At 41.9% G+C, this 21,798-nt stretch overlaps 1 protein-coding gene across 1 annotated transcript in view; it reads right to left on the bottom strand.

The window, feature by feature from the left end:
• The window catches only part of RAD50 (RAD50 double strand break repair protein), an 83,752-nt gene extending 67,084 nt beyond the window's left edge, over positions 1-16,668 (bottom strand). The window contains exons 1-3 of the mRNA XM_075541528.1: positions 16,283-16,668; positions 14,160-14,243; positions 3,482-3,633 (exon numbers count right to left, since the gene is read on the bottom strand). Of these exons, the coding sequence (XP_075397643.1) occupies positions 3,482-3,633; positions 14,160-14,243; positions 16,283-16,411 (365 nt within the window). The 5' untranslated portion in view covers positions 16,412-16,668. The remainder of the gene's footprint in view (positions 1-3,481; positions 3,634-14,159; positions 14,244-16,282) is intronic.
• Between the last annotated feature and the right edge of the window lie 5,130 nt (positions 16,669-21,798).

Below are 21,798 nucleotides of genomic sequence, written 5' to 3'. Positions count from 1 at the left end.
TCTTTCAGAAAAATGGTTTAATTATGTCTTTATGAATGCAAAGACATTTGACAGAGTACATCATAAAAAAGCATTGGAAAACATTGAGGATAATGGGAATTGCAGAACAATGCATTGTGTTCATATAGAATCTATACATGGGCCAAGAAACAATCATTCACAAAAATTAATAAAATATTATCTAAACAAAAAACAAAACCAAACAAAACCCCACTGCCATCAAGTCCATTCTGATTCATAGCCACCCTGTGTATCTTCTGAGTCTGTAAGTCTTTATGGGAGTAGATAGCCTCATATTTCTCCCTTGGAAAGGCTGGTGGTGGTTTTCAACTGCCTATCTTTAATTAGCAGACTAACACTTACCTGATAGCATCATTAAGGTTCCTTTAGATAATAGATAGAAGCTATAAAACAAAATTTCCCCTTTTTCATTAAGGATACTGAGGGCTGTCTAAGCCACAAGGTCAAGTAGGCTCCTGGCTCTGGGTAAAATGAGGAAGAGAAATGATCAAACCTTTCTCCATTTTATAGCTGCCTCCCTGGATCTCAATTTTTTTCTTCTCTTGCTGCAGGTTAGTATTCTGTTTCACAAGACAGAAAACACCACTACATCAACTCCCATGTCACCTCTCCTCTGTTGTTTTTCAGAGTAAGCAACAAGATTATGATAGCTGGTAGTGGTAAAGCAGGAGAGAAAAGTCCAGAAACATTTAGAGTAAATCAGCACTGGTTGGTCCTGAGTTGATATGGAGGACCAGAGAGGTCATGATAGAATCTGGTTTGTGGCTAGTGCCATAGAATGGCAGTGGTAGAATTCTCTGGGCTGAGGAGCACTGAACTAGAAGAGCTTGCTTTTAGACATACTGAGTATAAGTTGACTCATGAATGTTTCCCTATAGCACAGACTTGTTTCTAGAGAAGCACAAAGAGTAAAGCATATATATATATACATACAGTCCCCATAGAGTATAGGAAGGTCTGACTTATGGACAATTCCTACAATTCCTTAATGTAGGGCTTAAACTAGATCTGTCATGGCCAACAAAACAAAATAGGAATAGGTCAGAATTTTAAACAATTTGGGTGATTTGTCATAGTAAGTAAAATGGGAAAAATTACAGGCTTAACCTCTGGAATGGAAGAGTCAGAAGAGGCATTAGTGAGTCCTTTCAGGAGCCTGAGAAATCAGAATGAGTTACTGACAGGGCTGTGGAGAGCCACACACATTCAAACCAGCACGGTTGGCCTCTACCTTTGAGCAGAGTGTCACCATCTAGGAGCAGGTCACTGCCATCTCTGAAGGCCTGCTTAGATTACTTTGAAAAAGTTCTACCCTTTTGGGTAACAAACTCTTTATCAAATTATTTCTTCATCACAATCTGTCACTTGCTACACATATCCAGCTGTTACATCACTTTAAGTGCTTCAAGTATTTTTGCACTATAGGCAACATAAGAATCATTTATACCTGTTCTGATTGGCTAACAAATTCTTAAAAACACAGGTTTTTATGTTTGAACTGTATGTCAATGAAATGATTTAAAATAAACTAATTAAAAAATTTTTAAACAAAAAGAAAAACCAACAGGTTTTTTTGTAACCCTGTGTAATAGTTAAAGTTCTGTGTCAAGTTGGCTGGTCAACGCGTCTCAGTAGTTTGGTAGTAAATACCTAGTAGCCCCTTATGATGAGATCTAACACAACAGAATCACCTCTGTAATGAGATCTGCTATTAGCAGTCAATTAATCAAAGGTAAGTTTTGCTCAGGAATGTGGGCTACTTCCGGTATAAGTGGATGCTGTGTCATAGCTTGCATGCTTTTAGCCGATTCTGGATCCCACATCTGACTCTTTGGACTGGAGTCAACAGCCTGCTTTTGCAATCCTAGGGGTCATCAAGTCTGCTAACTTACTTGCAAACCTTGAATTCATTTGTCTCTGTAGCCACAAATCTGTTAAGTCTAACAAATGACCAACAAATTTAGAACTTGTCTGCTTCTACAACTGTACACACAATTAAAAAAAAACACATCTTTCTATATATATATCTATTATATATGCGTCACTAGTTTTGTTTCTCTAGAGAACACAGCCTGTGACACCCAAGGACTGTTGGTATAGAGAGATTTACTTTGAGGACAATGGTTCAGACCATTGTGGAAGTTAGCAAGTCCAAAAGTTAGCAATAGGCTGTATATGTTTCTGTTGATTCATGCGGTTGCAGGAGCTGATAAACCCAAAATCAGCAGGTCAGGTGGCAGGTTCCTGGCTCACAGGATTACAGGAACTAAACCAAAACCTACAGGTCAAGTAATTGGCTAGAGGCTTCTCCAAGAATTCTTCAAGATGAATGCAGAATTGAGAGCGCAACACCTGCCAGAATATCCATATATTTGACATAGGCCACATCCCCAAAGAAGCACCTCTTCCAATTGATTGGCTGCTTACACTGGTTCGCAAAACGGAAGATGATCACATTTCACTAAGAATAATGACCTAACCAGGTGGTCACATAACCTTACCTCTTACAGCATCTAAAGACTTCCTTCATTTTCTATCATTTCAAAGACATTTCATACTTAATATGACTAAAAGCAAGTTCACAGTAGCATACAGTAAAACAAAACAAAACACCCATTGCCATCAAGTCAATTAGGATTTAGAGTAACCCTAATACAAGGTTTCTAAAACTTTGTAAATCTTTACAGGACCAAATAACCTCTTCTGCCTCCCTAGGAATGGCTGGTGGGTTCAAACTGCTGACCTTGTGGTTAACAATCCAAAGATTACCTGACGATGCCACCAGTAGCACATAGCAGAAACTTAATACTACTGATTACATTATATAAGCACTTCATCAGCTTACTACATGAAAGGGGGATGAATAATTAAGTAATTTTCTCAAGAAGGCTAAAGTCTTAAACCAGGAGTCCTCAAACTACGCCCCGCGGGCCACATGCAGCCCACCGAGGACATTTATCCGGCCCGCCGGTGTTTTTGCCCCATTTGGTTTTTAACTTCAAAATAAGATATGTGTAGTGTGCACAGGAATTTGTTCATAGTTTTTTTAAAACTAGAGTTCAGCCCTCCAACGGTCTGAGGGACAGTGAACGGGCCCCTGTTTAAAAAGCGTGAGGCCCCCTGCCTTAAACCTAGGTCAGTCAAATTCTAAAATGCTCACCTGTTACCAGGTGATATTATTCTTGCGCTACTTGTCTTTTAATCTTACCAATCTCTAGACAGAATACCAGAATTTTTTATTCATTCATTCTTTATTGAATGGTTATATACCTTCAACTCAACTGTCCATAAATTACTCAAGAGAATGATGTATAATTAAGTCTTTAGTGAATTATCATTTAATTGATAAACAGTACCAAATAAAATGTTAAGATGTTTCCCTAAATAACAGCAACAAAAGTAAACTTAGATTCTTATAGACCTAAAATGATATTCAAATACAAAGTAAATAAATACCTACCTAGTTCTAGTAATGACTCCTTCCAGGGTTTTAAATTCGGTCTTTTTGCTTTTCTGAGTGCACACCATGGACCGTTGTACAGCTATGAGTTCTCCATTGACATCACGAAACTGCAGACGAATCTGAGCTCTAACATCTGTTTCCTGTGCAACCTTTCAAAGCAAACAAAGAAAAAAATGTGCTACCTTAATCAGGATCAAACGTTTCTTTTAAAAAAAGGACTAAGTCCATGTGTGAAGGATAAAAAAAAGTAAAAATATAATTATCCAAAATAAGGGCTATTATTCAAAACATGGAAAGAATAGTATTTCATTGACACACTAAAAATACTTTCTATTGCTGCCTCCTTTTTTCAGCATCTATTTGATCAGATGTGCAGATGTTTCTGATATATGAATTTTTCATTACCTTTTATTTTTACTTTAAAAATCTTTTCTAATATATATATATTACAATAAAAAAAAACAGGGATGCGTGGCTAAGAAGGTAGACTAGATAGACACAATGCTCACACCTTCTACCACAAATTAACAAGAAACCAGTGAATCGGATATGAATGGCAAATCCAGAAGCCAAGTCTTCAGAGCAAAGGATAAAGTAGTAAGCCAAATGTGGATTAAAGGAAGTCACTGGGCTGTGAACTGCCAACGAGCCCGGCCCAATGAAGTAATTGTGAGTTACTGCAAGCAGAACAGGAACCAGGTAACTGGCTGCTTACCAAGGACTGCACTGGCTGCTAGAGTGAATAGGGTCCAGAGATGTGATCTCCTGGCCAATTAAGGTACAGCTCCTCCCAACCCACTCTGCTCCGCAGTCAGTGAAATCTACCCTGCTACCAGTGCTGTGCTGTTTTCTGCCCCCTCCTCACCTCAGTTCTCTCTAGGCCAGTGGTTCTCAACCTTCCTAATGCAGTTCCTTTCATACAGTTCATACAGTTTCATATAGTTCCTCATGTTGTGATGTCCCTCAACCATAAAATTACTTTCATGGCTATTTCATAACTGTCATTTTGCTACTGTTATGAATCAGGTGACCCCTGTGAAAGGGTCATTCGTGAGAACTGCTGTTCTAGGCCCTTTTTATCTTGCTTTTCCTTCTCTTTTCCCTGGCATTCTTTTTTAGGGGGCTCCTAAGGAGCAGGTAGGTACACTCCTACAGAGAGCATTACATTTCCTCTAGTCATATTCGGTGGCTAATGTCCATGCCATACCTTGCTTTCTTCACAGTTCTCCCCCATCCTTTTTTTTCCCGTTTGATCCTTTGGGACCTGGGCCCACCCACCCATACCCCTGGATCGTTGGCAGTGTGTGCTCCTACAGAGCGAGCACCCCGGTTGCACTGTGGGCATGGTTGACAGTGAGCACTTGCACTGGTATTGTCCTTTTTTCCCCCTTCCCTCCCTGCCCCTCCTTTCCCTATTTATTTTATGCCCCTCTTCTTCCTGCTGTTTGATTTGTGGAGTGGGCAACCTGCCCTACCACCTACGAAGTTGGCAGTGCCTGCCTCTGCTGCTGCTGGTGGTCTCCCAAGTGAGCGCCTCCTTCCTACTGCAGCTGTTTGGCAGTTCGTGCGCTGGTCACTACTGCCCGCTTCTGTATTAGTTCATCTTTTGTCACACCCCATCCCCTCCCCTCCTTCCTCTCTCTCCTCGTGGGTATAACCACCACACCTGCCATCCCACTCATCAGGTGATTTCAATCACTGGCTACAGCACCACCAGAGAAAGGGCAGATGGAAGGGAACACCTGCCCACAGCTCTTCTCTATGACCAGCAGAGATCAATGGTCCTGCTCCTACCACTAACAGATTCACTTGAAGACAAGTGGTGCGTACTCTGTGACGTCGAACCAGCAATCAGAGTAACAGGCCTACCTGTCACCTAGATATGTGAAAACAAATGCAAAATCAGGGTAAATCAAACCAACATACAAGGGGCTTACAAAAAATCTCATGGAAAAATGTTATTAAAGATAATGGGAATTTTCCACAAACTCTTTGCCACCACCTCATATAATCAACAAAGTAATTCAATAAGACCATAATGTTTAGGAGACAAAACCCAAAAAGCTCAAAGTCAATGTCATTGAATTAGGTCTGACTTTAACGACTCTACATGGCAGGGTAGAACTGCTAGTGTGGGTTTCCAAGATGGTAACTCTTTCTGGGAGTACAAAGCCTCATCTTTCTCCTGCAGAGAGGCTGATGGTTTCAAACTCCTGATCTAGTGGTTAGCAGTCCCCCAATGTGCAACCACCACACCACCAGGGCTCCAACTTCAAATCATTCGGCAACAGTAAGACATGAATAACTGACTAAAATGTAGAACCAGAAAAATCTTCAGGAGGAAGAAAGTGGCGCTCCTGGCACTGCTTGTTAAGAAATTTGATAGATGTATACTTAGGTACTTGCAGATGTACAAAAAGAGAGATTATAGTAATAAATGCACACATCAAAAAAGAGATTACCAAAACAAACACCTTAACCCAATATCGCCAACAATTAAGAACAAAAAAGGCATACAGCCATTACAAGAAAATAATAAAAATTTGAACATAAATTAATAAAAAAATAATGGGATCACAATATGTGATCCTATACACATAAAAAATTCCCCATGCCTCAACAAGAAACCTACTGGAAATAAACTGAAGAATTCAGCAAAGTAGCAGAGTATAAAATCAGTATTCAAAAAGTGGTTGGATTCTTCTATACCAGTGGTTCTCAACCTCCCTAATGCATGACACTTTATACACAGTTCCTCATGTTGCGGTCACCTCCCAGTCACAAAACTATTTTCATTGTTACTTCATCACTGTCATTTTTCTACTGCTATGAATCGGGCGACCCACAGGTTGAGAACCGCTGCTCTATACCAATGTTTCTCAAAGTGAAGGCTTGGGGGTGCTGGAATGACTGAAAGGGGGAGACGGGGCCGCAAAAGCAGATGTCTACATTTTAGCCCAGATTATGGGCCATAGTATAAACATTTCTAGTTCTAGGGGAGCACTGAGTAATAGTTTTTCTGAGAAGGAGGTGACAGACTAGATACATTTGGGAGTCTAGTCTACATTAACAAACAGAAGTTTAAAAAGGAAGTCGGGGAAAAATACTATTCATAAGAACCACCCAAAAGATGAGAGGTGTTGAGACATCAGTCAGTGTAAGACATGAAAAAATAAAAATGTATAGATTATCAAGGGTTCATTCAAGAGGGAGGGTGGGGGAAGGGAAAATGAGCTAATACCAAGGGCTCAAGTAGAAAGAAAATGTTTGAAAATGATGATGGCAACATATGTACAAATGTGCTTGACACAATGATAGATTGTGTTAGAGCTGTAAGAGTCCCCAATAAAACTATTACAAAAAAACAAAACTCCAGGTCTTTTCACTTTGTTAATAACGTATTTTTTTCCATTTAAGTTTTAACACAAATAAAAATTGTAAATGGGCCATCTCTTCATTTTCTTCGATGCACAGTCTAGCATTAGGACTGCTGACTCTGATGGCCAGCTGGGCATCCTGCATGGCTTTGAGCAATCTCTGCACATCAGCAGCACTCTCAGCGCCTTGACGCTGTGGACCAGGGACTCGCAGAAGCACTGGGCAGCATGTGCTGTTTTCTTGTCGCTCCATAACCAGCGTTGGACATCAAGATCTAGTCCTCTGAGCTCTGTACCCTGTTGTCAATGCCTCTGGGCTTGCGCCAGTTGCACTAATTTTGGCATAACCATCCGATTTGTGCAGGATGAACTTCTTGGTCCTCTTATTTGACAATTTTGGGCTTCACCAAGGTCTTTGGGCAACCATAATGCCTTTAAGATAGAGGCAGACCTGGGTCACGTGAGTCCTGGAAGGAGGCCTCCCTGCCCAAAGTCTGATCATTGTCAGAGATTATCTTCCACTCACAAGATCTTGAGCACACTGGGATTGGAATGAGTCTCAGACAGGCTTGTATTACCTCCTGTCACCAAAACTGGCAGAATACAATGTTGAGCAATGTTTTTTTGATACACAAAAGACTTCTTTTGAAGAAGTCAAATTTAGCTCTTCTTTCTTCGGTTACTAATGCTTTGGGTATATTTAAGAGCCCATTGCCAAACCCAAAACCACAAGATTTCCTCATATGCTTTAAGAGTTTTATTGACTTAGCTCTTATATTTAGGATGTTAATCTAGATTTAATTAATTTTTAGATAGGAATCCAACTTTATTCTTTGTTGTTCAAGTACAATCTGTTGATGAGACTACTCTTTATTTCACAGAAGTATCACCCTTGTAGAAAACCAACTGGCCATCAATGGAGGTGTTTATTTCTGAACTCTTAGTTCTGTTTTAGTGGTGTGTATGTCTACTCTTCTGCTGATGCCACACTACTTTGACTAAAACATTAAAGTTGTTTTGAAATCAGGGTATGTAAGGTCTACTGTGACTTTTTTCAAGATTGTTTTAACTATTTGGAGTCCCTTACAATTTATTACTGGTATCTTACTGTTAGGAAGGATTCTATAGAGAAACAAAACCAAGACACTTATGATTATAGATATATATGACACTATGAATATGTGTGCATATATATGTATATATATAAATATACATGAATATGTATAGATAGATAAGTTTATACAGCGAGAAGGAATATAAGAGCTTATTAGTCCACACAGCAGTACAGAGGGCTCAGTTCAACCCTCTTTGGTGAACAGTTAATACACTGGACATCCTTCAACTCATGTGAGCTGCCAGGTCCAAGGTCAAGGAAGCAGCCAGCAGAGTCTTCCTCCAGGCAAGGCAAGCAGAGTCTGCCCGCAAGCAGCAGTCAGAAGGGTGGGTCAGCAACAGTCAGTTGCTCAGAAGCTTGGCGAAGCAGGCCCATGGGATCTTGAACACAAGCATAGCACAGGATCCACCAGCCTCAAGCTCAAGCAACGTATGCACCAGCAGCATGGAGAAGCAAGTCTGGAAGGAGTCTCAAGCTCTAGCTACACAGTCTACCAGTTGGCTTGTCTCACAGGTAGTGTAGCACACAGGTTGTGGCAAAGAACTAGCTAAAAGAGCATCACGCTGGTCTGATCAGCAGGAAGCAAGAGGGAGATGGGATGTAGGCTGTCTTTATTTATTTTGGTTGTCCGCCAATCAAGCTGCAATCTGACTAAACGCTGCCCACATGTTCCTAGTGGCCTAGTTGGCACAATAAACCTAACTATTGCACTTAGCAATATTAAGCTTCCCAGTTCTATGAACATAGGATGTTTCTCCAATAATTTGGGTCTTCTTTAAGTTCTTTCAATAGTATTTTTTAAATCATTTTATTGGGGGCGCACACAACTCTTATCACAATCCATACATACATCAATTATGTAATCACATTGTATATTCGTTGCCCTCAGCATAATCAAAACATTTGCTCTCCACTTAAGCCCCTGGCATCACCTCATTTTCCCCCTCCCTCACTTCTTCCCCCTCCCTCATGAACCCTTGATAATTGATAAATTATTTTGCCATATCTTATACTGTCTGACAGTATTTTATAGATTTCAATATATAACACTTTCATATTAATTCATTATCCCTAGGTATTTAATTCTTTTAGATACTGCTGGAAAGTCTCTCAATTTATTTCTGGTTTGTAAATATCTTTAATTTTATTTTGGGATTTTTCTCTTTATCTTTGTTGTTAAGTGCCATCAAATCGGTTCTGACCTACAATAACCCTATGAACAACAGAATGAAACACTACATTGTCCTGCACCATCCTTACAAATTGTTCCCATGTTGGAGCCTGTTGTTGAAGCCAGTGTCGATCCATCTTACTGAGGGTCTTCCTCTTTTTCACCGCCCGCCCCCCCTACTTTATCAAGCATCATGTCCTTCTCCAGACACTGGGCTAACATGTTCAAAGTATGTAAAAGGAAGTTGTGCCATCCTTGCCTCTAGGGAGCACTCCAGCCGAATTTCCTCTGAGAGAGTTTTTGTTCGTTTAGCAGTCCACAGTACTACTGTTCAAATGCATCAATTCTTCTTTGGTCTTCCTTATTCATGTCCAAATTTCACATGCATATGAGGCCACTGAAAACACCACAGCTGAGTCAGGCACCCCTTAATCTTCTAAGTAACCTTCCTGCTTTTCAATATTCTACAGAAGTCTCGTACAGCAGATTTACTCAGTGCAATATGTCACTTGGTCTTGACTGCTGCTCCTATGAGCATTAAATGTGAATCCAAGTAAGACAAATCCTTGACAACTTCAATCTTTCCTTCATTTGTCAAGATGTTACCTATTGTTCCAGCTATAAGGATTTAGTTTGCTTTACACAGAGGTGAAATCAACACTGAAGTCTACAATCCTTGATCTTCATCAGCAAGTGCTTTCAGACCTGTTTTTGGCTAGTGCTTTCAGGGAAGCTTGGATTTCTTCCTTTGGCACCACTGGTCCTTGTTCATATGCACCTTCTGAAATGGTGGACGGTCAACTAGTTCTTTTTTGGTGCAGTGACTGTGCTTCCCCCCCCCACCCCCCACCATCTTCTTTGGATGCCTCTTGCATCGTTCAGTATTTTGCCCATAGTGGCAATATTGCAACTCGAGGCTTGAATTTTTCCTTGCGTTCTTTCATTTTAAGATGTGCTATGCCTGTCCTTTCCTTTTGGGCTCCTAACGCTAGGCCTTGGCACATTTCAGTGTAAGACTCTGCTGTCTTCTTGACATGCTCATTGAAATTTTCTCTTCAGCTCTATGATTTCATTGTTTCTTCCATTTGCCTTACTTATTCTATAACTAAGAGTCCGTTTCAGTCTCTTTTGATTCTGTCCTCTTTTTAATAACCTTTTGCTTTCTTCATGAATGATGCTCTTGATAGCTTTCCCCGGCTCATCAGGTCTTCCTTCTGCCATTAGTGTTCAATGCAGCAAATCTGTTTTGGATGGTCTCTAAATTCAGGTGGAATAGACTCAAGGATGTATTTTGGCTCACGCGGACACGTTTGAATTTTCTTTAACTTCAACAAGAACTTACATATGAGCAATTGATGGTCTGCTCCGCATTCAACCCCGTGGCCTGGTTTTAGCTGCTGATACTGAGCTTCTTTATTGTTTCTTCCTATAGATGTAGTCAATTTTATTTCTATGTATTCTATCTAGAGAAGTCCAAGTGTACAGTTGCTGTTTCTGTAGTTGAAAAAAGATATTTGCTATGAATGAATCATTTGTTGGTCTTACAAAATTCTATCCAGCTTTGTTTCTATCATCAAGACCATATTTTCCAACTAGTGTTCCTTCCTGTTTCCAATTTGTGCATTCCAATTACCAATAATCATCAATGCATCTTGACTGCATGTTTGATTTCAGACTGAAGACATTGGTAAAATTTTTCATTATTTGCATTACTAGCTGTGGCAATTATATAATGTCAACTTGTGAAGGAGTGGAGTCTAGCCTGTCAATCAGGTCATAACCAATGAGGCCTCTGTGTGGGCATGGCCTTCTCCTGAGGATTCTGGGAGCTCCCGTTTTCCTCCCTGGAAACGGGAGACACACTCTCTTCGTCTTCCTGCTGACAAGCCACATGAGGTATGTTGATGGAAGCCAACGAATCCACAAGACTTTCTACCCACTGGCCTGTGATCTTCCTACATTCGAAATTATTGCATGGCTGTATGAGTCTGAAGAAATTATAGAGTGGTATTGGACATATGGGCTAATATCAGAAGTATGGACTCGATGTGGACTGGGAAGTTTCATTAATATACAATTACTCTTTGATATAAAGTTCTCTATTACACATATAGGAGTGTTTATGAATTTGTTTCTCGTCTATGCAGACTAACACACTAGCTTTTGTGGTTGGTGCATAAACTTGAATAATAGCATATTGATTGAACTTCCTTTTATCGAGACAGATATAATCCTATTGCAGACAGCACTGAACTTTAAGACAGATCTTCGAGTGTCCTGTTTGATAATGAATACCACTCCTCTTGATTGTATCCTTCCTGGCATAGTAAACCACATCATTTTCTAACTCAAAATGGACAATTCCAGTCCATTTCAGCACATTAATGGCTAGAATATTGATCTTTATGCATCCCACTTCTTTTTTTGACAACTTCCAAATCTACTAGATTGACACTTCTTATATTCCAAGTTCCTATTAATACATTTTTGCAGCTGTTTCTTCTCATTTTGAGTTGTGCTCCATCAGTAACTGAAGGTCTCGAAGGCTTTAGTCCCAAGGGCTTTACTGCACTTATATCACTACAACTGATTCTACTTTAGAAGGCAACTCCTCCTCAGTCACATTTCGAGTACCTTCATACCTAAGGGGCCCATCCTCTGGCACTATCTCTGCCAATGTTCTGCTGTAATTCATTAGGCCTTTAGTATCTGATAATGTTTCAATGTTATACATAAGGTTTTCAGTGGCTGCTTCCTCTGAAGTGGGCATCCAATTCCTTCTTTGTAGTCTCTTCTTAGTCTGGAAGCTCCGCTGACCCTGTTCACTTTGGGTGACCCTGCTCGCATCTGAAATACCGTCACATAGTTCCAGCACCACAGCAACATACAAGCTACCACAGTATGGCAAACCGACAGACCAGTTGTCATCTTTATCTTTAATCTCCAGTCTATGAGTGTAATTTGCAACATAGGAGGGCTTTCGCTGTGTGGGTGTGTGGACCTCTGAGGCCATAAATATCAAGAAAGTCTGATGAACCCTGAAAAATATTACACTAAATGAACAGAAATGAATGAAACAAGTTTGGAGATTTCCAGAATCATTCAGAGGAAAGATGGTGCCTGGAGCCAGGAAAGGAGCACTGAAATGGCATGAATTGAGCAAATTCTAGAGATGCAAATTTTGGAAGGGTGGTCAGGAATTGGTTTATAAATTGGAGATGACAAAAAAATAAGTCAGAAATGACAAAAGGTTTTGGCTTGAGCAAATGTAAGGACAGCATTATTTACTGAACTGGACAGTAGTGAAGTAGCATGTTTGAGAACGCGGCCATTAAGTTTGAGATGCACATTACATATTTAAATAAACTGCTGGACATCTATACCTAGAGTTTCGGAAAGAAGTTAGGATTAAATATATCAATTTTGAAGTCATCAGTACCTAACCAGCAATAAGAGCCATGAGACTAAGTGAGATCACTCCGGGAGAGAAGTGATAAAGGAGGGTGGTAGGCAGAAGACTGAATCTTGAGGTACACTGACTTTTAGAACATATATAGCAAAGGAAGCAGCAGCAAAGTCAACTATTAAAAAGTGGCCAGGCAAAAGAGGTAACCATGAGATGGTGTCATGAAAGTCAGGAGGGCAGAGTTTTTTTTTAAATGGGCTAATGAACACTATCAAATCTGCTGGGAGAGGACTGCAAACTGACCACTCTAACGTGGGTGTTGTTGGCAACCTTACAAGACAGTTTCAGTCGGGCAACGGGAAGAAAATCTGACTGGAGTAAGCTGAGGAGAAAAATGAACAATGAAAGAAACAAATGAAGAAAAACCAAACATAAACACCAGTATGGGCACATATCAGGATAGCTGGGTAGATTTTATAATCGGGAAATAAAGAAATTCTCGTGATTCCTCCTATTTTCTCCAATAAGTATGAGGAAAATATCCTTAAGGAATATAAAATGTAACATATGCAGTATAAATGTAGTATTATTTCTAAGAGGAAAATTCATAAATATTATCCTCATTTTAAAAAATAATTAAAAACCCATCAAAATAGGTCAATTAAAAACATAAACTATTAGCTCAATAGAATACAAGTTAGCAGTTAAAAACAATAAAATAATTTATATACTAATGGATCCACAGTATGTCACTAAATATTTCTAGTGTTACAGCAAAATGTGCAAAATTACTATGTTATAAAAAATCAAAATAAAATGTGCATGCACATATTTATATACACACAGTGACACTTTTTTTTAAAGAAATCAGAAAGAAAGTAGAAACTTGAAGCTTGAGGGAGGAAGGAAACAGAAAGGGGAAAAAAATTTTAAGAAAAACTTGGAAAAGGTTTTGAAATATTTCCTTCCTAAAATGTAGGAAATAAACCTTTTTTTTTTGAACTTCCATACCACTTCCCCTAAGCCCTAAGTAATCACTACTCTTTTTGTCTTGTAAGTCAATTAAAATATATTTTGTATGTTGTACGTTTTATAAACTGCCACATTAAGCTGTATTTTCAAGACATTGTGCAAAAATCATATTGCTTGTGAGCTCACTGGTGTAGCTGCAGCAGTCTGCACAAGATTATAAGAAATATCTCCATATCAAACATCCAGGTTAAGAATTTACGATAGTTTGGTTTTTTAAAAAAATGACATAGTATTCTAATGTTCAAAAAGGGAAAAAGACAGCCAACAATATTAGACAGCATGCACCTCAGCTATGTAAAGCAGTATATAGAAGAAAAGATAAACGAGGATGTATGTCAACAATGGCTAACGCAGGATGCTACGAATATACCAAGTGGGGTTCACAGAGTATGTAGAAAAATTAAATGAAAAGACCATGGAATTTTCCCATGGACTTATTGAAGCCCCCTCATACTTTACGTGACTTTTAATACCTCTCTATATTTTTCCAATGCCAGATTTTCTACCATGAGCTATTTATTATCACTTCTACAATTTTTAAAAAATCATTTTGTAAAGTTTTCCTAGTTCCATACCTTTGGATCATGAACAAACGTATTTCCTTTGGTTCCAGGAGGGAAATCTCCAGTACAAATGTATTTTAGACATTCAATGATGGTCTAAAGAAAGAGAAAATTATATTACTTCATCATGAGGAGTTATAGAGAAGTTTTTCACAAATATTACTGTAACTCATTATAAAAATATTGTTAACCAGGAAGATTATAAAAGATCAAATAAAATGTGATGGTATAAGACTTGCAATAATGATATAATTTAAGTGTTTAAAGAATAATTCCTTAAATCCATAGATGAAGGTATCCTAAAAGTTATTATTTGGGGTGGGGGAAGAAACCTCTATGTCTAAGGGGCCTATAAGGGAAGTATCAATACTTTGCTCCACAGGAGAAAGATGAAGCTGTTGGATCCCATCAAGATTTACATCCTCAAGAACCCTAGAGTCCCTGTGGATCAGAATCAATTAGATGGCAGTGAATTTTGAGTTTTATATCCAATTAGAACCCTTAAAACAAATCTAGTAACAATGTCACACGTCACTTACGCTAATGTAAAACCTGGCCTTTACAAACATACTTACATACTTTTATATGCATTCACTATTTCTCACATTATCCCTAAACTATAGATACCACTTTCATCCACACATTTATCACTAAGTAAACAGGTGTAGAGCAATTGCTTACTTGGCCATACTCAGCAAATAAATGATGAAGCAAGGCATTCAGACAGTCATCTCGTATAAACATGAATAGTCAACTCTTGAACAATTCGAGGGATCAGGGGCTACTACTAAGAGCCTACTATTGACTGGAAGCCTTACTGATAACATAAACAGCTGACTAACATACTTTATAGGTTGTGGATATTCTATATACTGTACCCACACAAGAGCAGCAGCATCAACACGTGATTACTTCACAAAATCGTGCAATGTGTTTGGGCCCACTGGCATTGCTGCAGCAGTCTTAACCAATTTCCTTCTGTTTTACAATGTTTGTTTACATTTGTTTTACAAATGGTCCTTACACTGGATTCACCCATCTTGAAATGGTAGGCAACCTCAGCCTCAAACCTCACTTGACGGTTCTTATCTAGTAATTCAATTGCTTCTTACAATGTCCTGCCTTTTCTCTCTGCTTCTTGGGTGCCCTACCAGGATCACTAGTTCTACTATGTATGGGCCCTATGGTGTGACTCAAGGTTTACAGTATTGCACGGTTTACAGTATTGTCCCTTATGACAGATCCTTAAGGGATCACTTTTTTAACTGCAATACACAATTTACTGGAGAGGTGAAGTGCTTACATGGAGAACAATTAGAATCACGCCACGCTGTTAGTTTAAAATTCTTGTTAAAAGGATCTGCGCCATCAAACTTGTGCTGTTCGAGTCACTTGTCTACGAATTGGCATCAACCAGACGGCACTGAGTTTGAGTTTTGCATTTCCTTCAGTACAGTCATATCATGCAAGGTGCATAATGTGCATTTTTGAGTCGGAATCGATCTAACGGCCCTGAGTTTGTGGGTTTCTTTGTGAATACAAGGAGGCAACAGTGTGGCCTTCGAGTGTCAACACCAAATGCTAACTTAGTTCTACATGCTTTTCAAAAACTCGCTGGTTGGGTTCTCCCCAGCTCTACCCAGGTCTCTCTCTGCTATCCTCAAATCATTCTCCTAGACCAGAATGCCTTTCGGCCATACCTTTCACCTCATTCCAGAGATCAAACAAATTTCTCGTCAGTCGTCAGTCGTGGGGCTTCCAAAAACCACAGTCATTAAACTGTCCCGCTGACTGGGTGTGAGCGTCTCTAACTATAGTGTGCCAATTAAACCAAACCGGACTACAGGAGCGTCTGCTCCAAGTGAAGCCATTTGCTTCCCATGACGGCCTTGGAGAGTGGGTGGTAGACTTAGACATACTTTAGAGAGCCAGATACTTATCTGACAGCCTGTAAAGGCAGTCCTGCTTGAGACAACGATCAGGGAGTGGGTACCATGGAGCAAGGAGAACGCTAACGCAGGCCAACGCAGGAGCGCTGAAGGTGCGAGCTCTTCGAGGTCCAGTCTCTCCCATGAGTTCAGAACTCCCCCGTCGGATGTCTGATACCTTAAGACACGCGGCTCCTCAGGACTTACCGTCTTCCCTGCCCCATTGGGTCCAACCAAAATTGTGAGGGGGCTGAAGAATGTGATAATTTGCTTATCTTTATCCTCTATTCCAAAACTTCGCACGCCCATAATGCTCATCTTTTCGATCCCGGACATGCTTGCGAACGTGTCTGGACGCCCACCTCGGTTTCACAGCGCGGCCGAGGCGCGGAAAGCGGGCCGGAGGGGTCGCGTCGGGGACGCAGGGTGCGCGGGCCGGCGGGGAGCGACGCGCGGGGGCGGGGGCCCGGCCGGAACGCTGCTTCCGCCGCCACTTCCGGCCCGGCGGGCGGGGGCGGGGGCTAGCCCGGGACTGCCCCACGGGGCCGAGGCCACGGACCCGGCAGCCCGGCGAGAGCGCACGTACTCCCAGAGTTGGCGCCACTGCGGCCCCGCGCGTCACGTGGGCCGCCGCAATCCCGAGGCACGCCGGGAAGGCGGACACCCCAGCTGCGCGCGCAGCCCCGGGCTCCGGTTTCCGCCCGGGAGGTGGAGTCCGCTGGTCCTCCTGGATCCTGTGCAGAGGAATGTTCTCAACCCGATGGCTCTGGCTCGTTTCTCGGCGTGGAGCAGTGTCTCAACCCGGAGCTGAACCGAGAAGTCGGCAGTTTGAACCCACCGGCCTCTCTGCTTCAACAAAGGCCACAGCCTTGGTGATACAGCATAGGAAAGCGGCTGGATTCTTCCGCGCCCCTTTGTCATATTCAGATGACTTCGGAGAATTTCCCCCCAGGCCAACACCTATGGGCTAAATAAAGCACGCCCCACAATCGGTCAACATTTTAAAACCGGTGGCATTCTACAATAGCCTGTGTCATGTCCAACCCCCCCACCCCAAGAATAATGTTTTTTAGTTCCATGCCCTGGCTGTGCAGCGTTCACCTCTTTGATTGGCTTCAACAAGTCATAGCAGGAGCAGATGTGATAGCTAAAACCTAGAGTTGAACTGAAAAGCAAAAAGCACTGGGCAGAGGACTAGAGTTTGTGGAATTAGCTGCCTGGCGCATGCACACCATCCCATAATAAATAATGATAGCCTACCCAGAAGCCTTCACCAGGCCTCCACTTTTGAATACTTGTTGCACACACCCTGTTACCATAACCTCACCCACATAAACCCAATTCCTGCAATCCTCCACCTCTTCATGAGTAAACATGCCTAACGTCTTAAAATCCTCTCCCTTGTCTCTGGATTGTGTCGTTTTAGGACCCCACCACCTCCTCTTGCAAGGAAGGTACTTCTCTTAACAAATCTTGTTTGCTTGGTTCCTAGCCTGTTATTCTTGACTAGGCATGGAAAAGAGCCCATCTGTGGTGCACTCCTGCCACATTGGAAAGCCTGTGGGGCAGCATTAGTATGTTCTTCACGGTAGTTATCAGTCAGAATCGGCATTCTTTGCAGATGGCTGTGGATTTCCAGCTTTTCCTGGGGCCCAAGCAGCGCCAAGAAGCACCCAAAAGGAAATACAAAGACTTGTGACGGACAGCATTTCCCAAAGTATGACTCCAGGACTCCTAGGGGCGGGAGGTCAGGGATATCTGCTAATATCACAATGATTTTCTTTGCTTTCCTAAGATTCCAGCAGGAAAACCTGACAAGGCAGCTTGACTAAGATGTTATTTGCCTTTTCCATACTCCTTTTCTCCCTGATGTACAGTCATTTCCAGGGTCAACGGACTTGTGATGACACTATGGTGGCAAAGTGAATACTTGTGAGTCAAAAGCCTTGTTACAAGATCATAGAACCCTTTATATGTGCAGCTGTTGTTTCTCCACCTAGCCCTCACCCTTCTGAATGCTTGCAAACTCACTGCCATCCAGTCAGTCCCCACTCACAGTGGCTGTGCCTAGGGAAGTAGAAACCCTCTTCTTCTTCCCACATGCTGGTGGATTCGAACTGTTGACCTTGCAGCTATCAGCCCAATGCGCCACCCACCGTGCTACCAGGGCTCCTCATCTGAGGGCAGTGTTTCCACTTCTCTAACCCTTCTCAAGGTGCCCTGATGGTTAGGCTTTGGGCTGCAATCCACCTGTTCGGCAGTTCGAAAACATCAGGTCTTCGGAGAAAGACTGGGCTTTCTACTCCTGTAAACAGCTGCCATCTCGGAAACCCCCAGGGGGTCACTATGAGTCAGCATTGACCCTATGGCAGTGAGCTTTGGTTTGGTTGGAACCTGTCCCAGAAGACTTCTGTATGCTTTGATTTACACCACATCAAAATGTCCCTTTTGTCATCTTCAAGAGACTTCAATTGTGCTGCTGTTAAATTGTTTTTGAATTTGAACAACAAAGGGAAGCGTGAGGGGCATGATGAGGGCTGAGGCGTGAAGAGATGAGGTTTCCCAGTGAAATTCTCGGAGGCCTGCCCTTGCTACTCTCGAAGAACGAACTGGCACTCTGTTGTGATGGAAAAAATAAAACATCTTCAATGACACTTTTCTGTCCTTTTGGTGACTAATACTGTTTTCCATTTTCTTAAAATTTCTAACAAGCTGCATGATCTTCCTGTGTCCTACAAGAAAATCTATTGAGATTACCCATTTGGAATCCCCCCAAACAGCACCCTAACCTTCTGAGCTGACCTCTCTCTGACTTCAGTTTACCACATGGTCCAGATCCCTTCAGAACCCGCTGTTGGAGTGGACTTTTTTGGAAGCGGGTGGCGGGGAGGAACCCTAAGGAGCCTAAACAAGTGTTTTGCTGGGAGAACACATGTATACCTGGAAGTATAGTAGTAATTCTTTTTTACTTACCCTCATCCTATTTGCCTGCTTAAAAAATATCTCAGCTTAAATGTTTACTTTAATCAATGTTGATCATTAGAACTGACATGTAAGTTTTTTGGGGTTCTCAGTAATTTTCTAGAGTGTAAAGGCAGCTGAAGGCCAAAAATAGGAGAACTGCCGTTGTAGGGAAAAACAAAAGAAATGCTGTTTGGAAACTACAAGAATGTTCCACAAGGATGAAGTATGTAAATGAATTCCACTCCAATTGGCTCCACTAAAGGGCAAGAAGCGATACCCTTAAAATATGGAAAAGAGAAGTCACCCTTCATAAACCCATTGTCCTCTAGTCTCCTGCAGTTTATAGCTGCCCTAAAGCGCTGAGCATGAATGGCTGGTAGGGTTCCCAAGGCTGTACGCCCTTCCGGTAGCAGGTTGTCTTCTCCTTCTCCTGAGGGGCAGCTGGTAGGTTCAAACCACTGACTTCCAGATAGCAATCCACCGCTGAATGCTTGTGGCCACCAGGGCTCCTTGCTTTCTTAAAAGTGATTGTGAATATTGCCTTCTTGGAAATGTATTTAATGGAGGGGAGCCTGGAAGTTTAGTGCATTACGAGTTGTGCTGCTAACAGCATGGCCTGTGGTTCAAAACCACCATCAGCTCCATGGGGAAATGACCAGGCTTTCCACTCTTGTAAAGATTTGCAGTCCTGAAACCCACAGGGGCAGTTCTATTCTGTCTATAGGGCCACTGTGAGTCGGAATTGTCTCAATGGCAGTGAGTTTGGATTCTAAGCCTATCACATGCATGGGCCTGTCGGGAAAACAACAATTGCCAAGCAATAATGGGAGATGTTAAATCAAACAGCCAGCAACTTTAGACTGGAGATTGCAGATGCTCTCCAGTGACACTTTCCCAAGAAGTATTACAGAATTTAATATACAAACAGCAACAGAACATCACATATCGCAAGAATGCCAGTGGTTAAATCCAGTGAGTAGGAGTCTCTTTCCATGCCAGGTAAGAAAATATATGAAAGCCCCAGTTACTGAAATGTAGATCTTAACTTCGCAATGGAACAAAGTAGTGATTGAAATGTCGTCCTTTTGTCCTATGCAATATGTTGTAAATGGGAGTGTTGTAAATGGGAAAAGACAAACGATCGTGTGTCTTTTAAGTCAGGTTTATTGGGGCATCATTTACATAGAGTCAAGTGCGCTCTTTTCTAGGGTACAGTTCCAGGAATTTTGACATGTATGAAAAACTGTGAAACCATCATCAAGATCTTTTCCTTTTTCCACTGAGCCCATGTTAACTAATGCAAAGTGGTTATGTCGTTGGTTGCCATGGTGTTGATTGCCTCTCAGAGGCCACCTCACCTGTGGAAAGAAGAGCTGCTCTCAGGGGTGCAGGGCTCCGACCTTGGGGAACCAGAGTGCTAGGCCTGTGTTTCAAGGAACCACTGGTGGGTTTGAAGACTTAACTGTTTCCTTACCCAGAGACTCCGAATAAACACTGGGGACACCTGGAGGGCAATAGGAGGGAAGAAGCAAATCTATCCTTCATTTCACTTGCTACGATAAATTCCAGGTGGATGCAGACCTAGATGGTTCTGAAAGCAATAAAAGACCATAAGGGGAACTACTGCCACTTTGAAAGAATTGTATGACTCTTGAGTAACACAAGAAATTAGCAATGGCTGGGACAGTCAGACATTCTATGTCTCCTGCTGTCATCGCAGTCTGAAACACCAGCCTGACTTCCGATGATATTTTTCAGGGAAAGTTCAACTAGAATCTAATCACAGGTTTAGATTCCCATCCAGTTCTAACAGGAACTGCAAGGAGTGAGCCAGCACAGACACCCACTGCCACCAAGTGGATTCTGACTCCGAACAATTTTTATAAAATGGCTTCATCTTGTTCATCGCATTTCTGAGGCTACAAATCTTTATGGGAGCAGACAGCCTCATCTTTCTTCCTCAGAGCACCTTGGGGGTCGGAAGCTTTTGCGATTAGCAGCTCAGTGTCCAGCACTTGGCACAACTCGATCTCCTTTCCCATCATGAAGCTGGGGCATTGTACAGAAAAGACTGGCCCAGCGATCCGTGACATTCAGACAGTGGAACACAACACTGTGGTAGATTTTTTAAAAGTAAAACAATAAAAAAGGATTGTTGTAGATGAAAACTGATGCAAGGGACAGATAGCGGCCCAGTTCATAACCACTAGGCCACCAGGGCTTCTCTGTAAAGTGTTGAAGAGTGAAGGTGTCACTTTCAGGACTCGGGTGCTCCTGACCCAGGCCGCAGGAATTTCAGTGGCCTCGTCTGCATGTGGAAGTGGGACACTGAATAAGGACGAGCAAAGACGCATCAAAACATTTGGATTGTGGTGCCGGCGAAGAACACTGAAAGTACCAAGGACCGCCAAACGAGCCAGCACATCTCTCTTGGAAAATGTACAACCAGCATGCTCCTGAGAAGTGAAGACGGGAAGACGTCACCTTACGTACTCTGGCCAGGTTATCAGGAGAAACCAGTCCCTGGGTAAAGTCGAGAGGCAGCGGAAAGGAGGACTGACACAGCGGCTGCAACAATGCGTTCCACCACACGGATTGTGAAGATGGCGCAGGCTTGGGGAGTGTTTCATTCTGTTGTCCGTAGGGTCGCTCTGAGTTGGAGCTAGCTAGATGGCAGCTCACAATAACAAGGTACGTAGAGAGTCCATGCATAGTGTAAATGGTTCTGTGCTTGGCTGCTAATTGAAAGATTGGTGTTT

This window comes from Tenrec ecaudatus, chromosome 2 (genome assembly GCF_050624435.1).
Source record: "Tenrec ecaudatus isolate mTenEca1 chromosome 2, mTenEca1.hap1, whole genome shotgun sequence".
Classification (NCBI taxonomy): domain Eukaryota; kingdom Metazoa; phylum Chordata; class Mammalia; order Afrosoricida; family Tenrecidae; genus Tenrec; species Tenrec ecaudatus.
Note: the sequence above shows the minus strand (reverse complement) of the source record. Positions and strands in the feature narration are given on the sequence as shown.